At 40.5% G+C, this 8,158-nt stretch overlaps 1 protein-coding gene and 1 non-coding gene across 2 annotated transcripts; one reads left to right on the top strand and one right to left on the bottom strand.

Moving 5' to 3' along the window:
* Nucleotides 1–5,726: 5,726 nt before the first annotated feature.
* LOC145080824 (small nucleolar RNA R71) lies at nucleotides 5,727–5,833 on the bottom strand. Its single transcript, XR_013695406.1, has one exon. It is a non-coding gene; the product is annotated as a small nucleolar RNA R71 (small nucleolar RNA).
* Nucleotides 5,834–6,903: 1,070 nt separating this feature from the next.
* Nucleotides 6,904–7,662, top strand: LOC145065761 (uncharacterized). Its single transcript, XM_079012834.1, has one exon. It carries the CDS (start codon nucleotides 6,904–6,906, stop codon nucleotides 7,660–7,662), a length of 759 nt encoding a protein of 252 aa, XP_078868960.1.
* Nucleotides 7,663–8,158: the final 496 nt, after the last annotated feature.

Here is an 8,158-nt window from a genome sequence, read left to right as displayed (position 1 = left end):
CGAAATTCAGAAATTGAAACAGGATCTATGGAGCCTAACCATGAAGGGATCCGACGTAGTCTCATATACCGCCAGGTTCAGCGAACTGGTGGCCCTCTGCCCCAATATGGTTCCCACTGAAGGGAAAAAGATCGAGAGGTACATATGGGGGCTAGTGCCTCCGTATCAGGGGAATGTCCTATCATCAAACCCTGTTACCTTCGACAGTGCCAAGCGACTGGCACAGTGACTCATTGACCATGGAGTCAAAGCCCCAACAGCAACAACAACCCTAGCCATCTCGGAACCCTCCAAGCCCGTTGACACTGAGCGGATGTTCTGGGAGGAGAAGAAGAAGAAACAACGAGCTGCCAAAAAGCAGCAAATTGTGGCAGTGCATGCCGCAATAACCCCTGTTGCTGCTATTGCTCCGATAGGGCAGTATGCTGGAAGTTTGCCTAAGTGCAACAAATGCAACTACCACCACAACGGCCCCTTCCGTGAAATGCAGTGCTCTAACTACAACAGGAAAGGACACACAGTTCGTTTCTGTAAATCTCCGGCGAGGCCGATCGCCCAAGTCCCCGGCTCTGGCGTGAGCCCGACCTGCTATGGATGTGGTGAAGCAGGCCACTATAAGAGGGACTGCCCAAATCGAAGAATGCTGGTGGAGCAGGGAGGGTACTAGCAATAGGCCATGGGGAAGCAGTTGCTGACCCGACAGTGGTGACTGGTACATTCCTCCTCGATAACTCCTATGAATGCATTTTGTTCGATACTGGAGCGGAGCAAAGCTTCGTGAACCACAAATTTGCTCACATGCTTAAACAACAACCTTACACACTTAAAGAACAATTCATAGTAGAAATGGCTAATGGAAAAACTGAAAGCACGAATAGCATATACTTAGGATATACCCTAACTCTAGATAACCATTCATTCCCAATCGACCTTATGCCGGTCTCGATTAAAAGCCTCGACGTTATCATCGGCATGGATTGGTTAAGTCTTCATCGTGCCGACATCATGTGCTACGAGAAAGCAGTCTGTCTAAACCTCCTGTCTAACAAAACTCTTATCGTCTACGAAGACAAACCCGGTGCAAGCCTTCGTATTATATTAAGTATTCAAGCACAGAAGTATCTACGTAAAGAATACCATGCATTCCTTGCTCACGTTGTCGATACAAGCCTCGAAACGAAAGAACTAAAGAACATACCAGTAGTGAGCGACTTTCCCGACATCTTCCCAGAAGAGCTACTAGGATTACCTCTGCAATGACAGGTCGAGTTCAGAATCGACTTAGTCCCAGGAGCTACCCTAGTAGCCAAGTCGCCCTACCGATTAGCACCAGCAGAGATGTAGGAACTATCTGGTCAACTTAACGAAATGCTCAGCAAGGGCTTTATAAGACCAAGTTTCTCGCCTTGGGGAACACCGGTCTTGTTCGTTAAGAAGAAAGACAGATCATTCTGTATGTGTATCGACTACAGAGAACTCAAAAAACTAACGGTAAACAATCAATACCCTCCGCCTCGCATAGACGATCTATTTGATCAACTGCAAGGGGCGAACTACTTTTCCAAAATTGATCTAAGATCCGGATATCACCAGTTACGAGTGCTAGAGGAGGATGTTCCGAAGACAGCCTTCTGAACTCATTACGGACACTACGAGCGCGTGGTGATGCCGTTCGGATTGACCAATGCGGCCGCAGTTTTCATGGATCTGATGAATAGAGTATGCCGACCTTACTTGGATCAGTTCGTTATTGTCTTCATCGATGACATCCTGATCTACTCCCGAAGTAAGAAAGAGCATGGCGATCACCTGCGACAAGTTCTAGGAACTTTATGAACGGAGAAGCTCTATGCGAAGTTCTCTAAATGTGAATTTTGGATCCGAAGAGTCGAATTCTTCGGATACGTAGTAAGCGAAGAAGGAATCCACGCGGACAAATCCAAAATTAAGGCCATTGAGAACTGGTAAGCACCAAAGACGCCTACTGAAATTCGTCAATTTCTAGGTCTCGCTGGCTACTACCGCAGGTTCATACAGAACTTCTCCCGGATTGCAAAACCTCTTAAAACACTAACCCAGAAAGGCGTTGCCTTTGACTGGGAAGAGAAACAGGAGAGAGCATTCCAAACGCTCAAGCAAGCCTTGTGCACCGCACCAATACTATCCCTCCCCGAAGGGATAGAAGGCTTCGTTGTCTATTGCGACGCATCAAATCAAGGGCTCGGATGTGTTCTGATGCAACGGGGTAAGGTCATCGCCTATGCCTCGAGACAGCTGAAGACACACGAAGTTAACTACACCACACACGATCTTGAGCTAGGAGCAGTTCTGTTTGCTCTAAAGATCTGGAGACATTACTTGTACGGAACGAAAAGCACTATCTTTACCGACCACAAGAGTTTACAACACATATTCGATCAGAAGGCGCTCAACATGAGACAACGACGGTGGGTCGAGTTACTTAGTGACTACGAATGCGATATTCGTTATCATCCTTGTAAAGCCAACGTAGTAGCAGACGCCCTAAGTGGGAAGGAATATTCTGGTCGAAGGGTCAAGTCGTTGACAATGACTATCCATTCACACTTTTCTAAGCAAATTCAGGCGGCCCAGCTTGAAGCCATGAAACCTGAAAATGTGACGAGTGAATCCCTTAGAGGAATGGATAAAAATTTAGAAGCCAAGGGGGGCGGAGCCTTATATTTCATGAACCGGATCTCGACACCGAAACACGGTGGTTTCCGAGACTTGGTCATGACCGAGGCGCACAACACTCGATATTCCGTCCACCCAGGTTCAGATAAGATGTATCTGGATCTTAAAAAGTTATACTGGTGCCTAATATGAAAGCAGAGATTGCTACCTTCGTAAGTAAATGCCTTACTTGCGCAAAGGTTAAGGTCGAGTACCAGAAGCCCTCCGGTTTACTACAACAACCAGAGATTCCAGAATGGAAGTGGGAGCGGATCACTATTGTTTAGTGCTCGTTTATCGATCACTAAATGAACTAAAAAGCTTATTTTTGTCCCCGGAGTTTACAATTTACATCATTTTTTTGAGCTTAAAAAGATAAATTTATGTTAATGAATATAATAGACCTAATATTTCCCGGTTGGTATTTTTGTGCCTATTCAGTTGGGTTTTTGACCTGTCTTGCATGGGTTCCCCTCCTCCTATTCTACAGGTTGGTGGGAGATGGTTTTCTTGCACGAAATCCATAATATAGCACCACGTGCTTCTCATTTGAATTGACAGCTTTCATCACCACTTGTCATCACAAGTGCAACTCGAGTTTCTAGAGTTCCCCTCCTCCTATTCTACAGGTTGGTGGGAGATGGTTTTCTTGCACGAAATCCATAATATAGCACATTGTGCTTTGCATCGGAATTGACGGTATTTATTTTACTTGTTAATGCAAGTGCAACCTGTGTTTCATGGGTTCCCTACCGCCTAGTCTACGGGTCATGGTGGGAGTTTGACTTCCTCTTATGAAGTTCAAAAATCTAAAAGGAATTAACGAATTTTATCTTGTAAATACAAGATTGCCTAAGCTTCTTAGGCCCCCACCACTTATTCAATGAGTTTTGGTGGGAGTTAGACTCATATTATAATGTCCAAATGGTTTCTGCAAGGAATTGACGGATTTGAAAGAAGGTAAATTCATCACGAGAAAATAAGGCGAATAAAAGATGTTTGGCAGATTGACCAAGTCTCAGTGTTTTCATCATATCCGGCTCCTCGGGACTCCGACTTAGGCGATTCAGGATGTTTCGGAAACTAGACACAATTATCTACAAGTTTCGTGTTTTGAGTTTTCACTAATTCAGTCGTTTTCCAGTTCAAAACCGACTTGGAAGTTGAAGTTAGTTTGCTGGACGAAAATCAAAAGCTAAAGTAAATTTTGAAATAAAGTTGAAAGATAAAGGGCTAAAGTTGTAACATGCTGAAAGTTGAAAGCAAAGGGATAAAGTTGTGCAATGCTTGAAGGTTGGAGGACCATTCATGTAATTATGATCTATATAATAATTCTTAGGCGATCAAATGGGGGTGGCACGAATAAAAAAAATATGCACGGAAAATACCTACGAAGATAAGATGGCCGCCATTCCTTCAGCCCCCACGATTGTTGCGATTGAAGAGGACATATGATTTCGTTCTTAAGGCTGCATATGCAGCAATCATATATACCAAATAAATCAATTTGGTCCTCTATTTGACTTTCTAGTTATTTTGTTTATTTATTTACTTTTGTTTCTCTTGCTACGTAACTTGCTTTTGGTTCATAACTTGCTTTTCATTGTGTTAGTTTTATGGTTGTTTTAAATATGATGTTTAAACTTTGTTTATCCACTGTTATATATTTTAATTTTATGGAGTAATAATCTTTAGGGTTTGGTTGACTAGGGTGAGATGATAATTTTAATGTAGTTGATTTTGTTTGAACCAATTTTGTTGAAATCGAATAGCATATTCAAATGTGTTCTTATTTTAAAAATATAAATTTTGATGGGTAACTTTGATTTTGGCTAACACTTGATCAACGTTAGTTAGGGTTAATTTTTTTGGTTTAAATTTAATATTTACATGCTTATATTGACTTCGACAGAGGCTTTATTTGTGATGTCGTTTGAATATGAATGTGCGGTTTCGTTATCTCGCTTAAACTTAACATAGACATGTGTTAGGGAATTTTTAACAAAACCATTGGATTTAATGTTTTTTTTTTAAATCATAAACTACATAGAGATATGAGTGAATGTTTTTTTTTTAAATCGAATCATGAGACCGAGAGGTAATTGATAACTTTTGTTGGTGTTAAGTTATTCGTTTCTATATAATTGGTTTGACAAATTAATTGCATTAGAAGAATCATTGAACCCGTATAAGTCAACCGAATCCCGTTTTTCTCATAATTGTTAAATTGTTCAATTGTTTTCTTTGTTTGTTCGATTATTTTAGTTTTCATTTTTACCTTTGTAAATTTAGTTTAATTTTATTTTAATTATTTCTTTAGTTTAATAAAATCAATCACTTTTGCAATCAATTGCCTGATTCACTCTTCCTTAGAATAGGATAGTCCATGTGGGTTCGATATCTGGTCTTACGACTATATTACTTGCACGACCTCGTATACTTGCGAGTACGCGTTTTCGTTAACAAGTTTTTGGCGCCGTTGCCGGGGACTATTTTTATTTTTAAGTTATAACATTAGGTAGTCGTTAGACTCTTAAACATCTTGAGGGTATTTTACTCTGGCCGGTCGAAGATTCAGACCACCTGAATTTGCGCTTGATTGGGAGATTGAAAGAACTTTGAGAGGGTTGAGGAGACTTCAGAATCAAGAAGAGACGGGAGATAACGGAAACGAAAACAATAATGGAAATAGAGGTTTCGAAGGAACAAACCCGCCAATTGTTGGTGTAACAATTAATGCTGACAATTTTGAATTCAAACCTGTGATGTTTTAGATGATCAATAACAATGGTCTCTTTGGAGGTATGCCTAGTGATGAGCCCTTGTCCCGTCTGCGTTCCTTTAACCAGATGTGCGATAATTTCAAACAAAGAGGCATGACGTCTGATGCATTTAGGCTAAGATTATTTCCCTACACACTACAAGGGAAAGCTAGAGACTGGTTTGAGTCTTTGCCTTCTGATTCCATCACCACTTGGGAGGAATTAAGAGAAAAATTCCTAAAAAGATTTTTCCCACCCACGCGAAATGCAAATCTAAGAAATGCCATCACATCATTCCGACAAATGGATGGTGAATCGTTATGGGAAGTGTGGGAGAGATGGAACAATTTGCTGAGACAATGTCCGACACATCGACTCCCTGATGATGTGAAACTTGAGACATTTTACCAAGGTTTGGATGCTCAAAGACGCATACTAGTAGATACATCAGCTGGAGTAGCTTTGCTCACAAAGAGCTATGAGGAGAGCGTGGAGATATAGGATAGAATAGCAACCAATAATTTCCAGTGGCCCACAGATAGGGTACATGCAAGTGGTTCGAAAGGAAGTACACTGGCTGAAGTTCGTCTTGCAGCTCAAAATGATGCATTAGCAGCAGAGTTGGCCACAATCAAGAGCATGATGAAGAATATGATGTCAAGCAATGGGATGAAAGAGAAGAAGGTTGACCTCTGTGCGGTTTGTCAAGGTGTCCATGATTATAGTGAGTGCCCACAGAATCTTGAATTTGTATTTTTCATGGGAAGTCAAAATTTCCCACGACAAAACAATCCATACTCTGAAACATACAATCCAGGAGGGAGAAATCATCCTAATTTCTCATGGGGTGGACAACAACAACAAATGCATCCTCAGCAAGAGCAGTTTCAGCAAAGCCCTCAAAACCCACCGGGGTTTTATCAAATGCCAAATCAGCAAGTGAGACCACAAGGAGGTGCATTCCACCAGGCATCAGGAAGTAGTTCAAAACCAGCAGCGCCTTCATCAAATCAAGAGATGTCACCTTTCTAGAAAACAATGATGGAGTTTATGATCAAACAAGATCAAAAGACCGAGGCACGTGAAAAGAATCAAGCAATTGCTATGAGAAATTTAGAAAATCAATTAGGGAAATTAGCACAAGCATTGAACTCACGAGAACCTGGAACGTTGCCAAGTAACACCCAAAATCCAATTAATGTCAATGATAAGAGGCAATGTAATACCATCACACTTAGATCGGGAAAGGAGTTAGCTCTAAAGAATCATGACTTACCAGTCACCGATGATGAGCAACACCCGGTAAGTGTTGAGACTCATAAGAAGAAGCAAGAATAGAAAGATGATGAAAAAGAGTATGTCGAGATTGAGGACATAACCGATGAGGAGTACGGGCAGAAGAAACTAAACAACGAAGGTCTAACAAGTTCAAGTCCAAGTATTGGAAATGAAAAGAAAGCCCAAGAAAAAGAAGCTCGAACTGGTGCGACAGTTGCACCAACAACCTTACCTTTCCCACCTAGGAAAAGTAAATCCAACGAAGATGATGGGCAATTTAAAGAAGTTTCTAGAGATCCTTTCTCAACTTCATATTAACATCCCTTTTGTTGAAGCTTTAAAACAAATGCCCATATATGCAAAGTTCATGAAGGAAGTTCTTACAAGGAAAAGAGTTTGGAGAGAGTTTGAGACTGTTACAATGACAAAAAGTTGCACATCAATAATCAAAAACAGATTACCTGTGAAGAAGGATGATCCAGGTAGTTTCATTCTACCGTGCAAAATTGGAAAATTTGACAAGATAGGTTTGTGTGACCTGGGTGCAAGTATCAATTTAATGCCTTTGTCAATTTTTCGAAAATTAGGACTTGGAGAAGCAAGACCGACCACAGTTTCACTCCAGCTAGCAGACCGATCTATGGTATATCCAGAAGGTAAAATAGAGGATATCATTATAAAGGTTGATAATCTTTTCATTCCAGCTGATTTTATCATTTCGGATTATGAAGCTGAAGATGATTGTGGAATAATTTTAGGGAGGCCATTTTTGGCAACTACTGAAGCTTTAATTGATGTCAAAAAGGGAGAGGTTACATTGAGAGTAAATGACGACCAAAAGACTTTTAATATGTTTAAGGCTATCAAAAAACCTTCTAATGTGGAAGAATGCTCATTCATACGAGTTACAAATGGATTGGTAGATTAAAAGGAGGCTCACTTGAACAAGGTGACCCGTATCTTTGAGGAAAATAGAGAGTCAACAGTTAAAAGCGTAGTGATTTGGGTCAAGGAGAAGCATGACTTGAATGATAGTGTGACAACCCAAATTTATTTCCGTTACATAACCCCTTTTCATTAACGAAATTCATCGTTATATATATATTTTCGTAATATGTGGAGTCGTCAATAAATAAATAACTATTCATTTATATTTTCTTGACATTATCATTTTATTATAAGTAAATATAACTTGAAAGTGTTAACCCCCGTTGAACAAAATAAAGTTATATTACTTTTCAACAACTTCACCCGGGTAAAAAGTTTAAACCCCATTAAACTTGAGCATCGGGTAGTCGGGTACCGGGTGCAATACCCGAGGCATATTTAAGGAAATTGAATGCCACTCTACACCCTTTTACCACACCAAACATACACTCTCTCACTACTTTCTCTCTCTAGACCCAATTCCGACTCCAAAACCG

The sequence above is a fragment of the Lactuca serriola genome, chromosome 1 (genome assembly GCF_051521515.1).
Source record: "Lactuca serriola cultivar US96UC23 chromosome 1, Lser_US96UC23_V15, whole genome shotgun sequence".
NCBI lineage: Eukaryota > Viridiplantae > Streptophyta > Magnoliopsida > Asterales > Asteraceae > Lactuca > Lactuca serriola.
Note: the sequence above shows the minus strand (reverse complement) of the source record. Positions and strands in the feature narration are given on the sequence as shown.

What these genes read in the sequence shown, in the direction of transcription:
- LOC145065761 (XM_079012834.1), top strand. Translation starts at nt 6,904, where the DNA reads ATGAAAAGAAAGCCCAAGAAAAAGAAGCTCGAACTGGTGCGACAGTTG.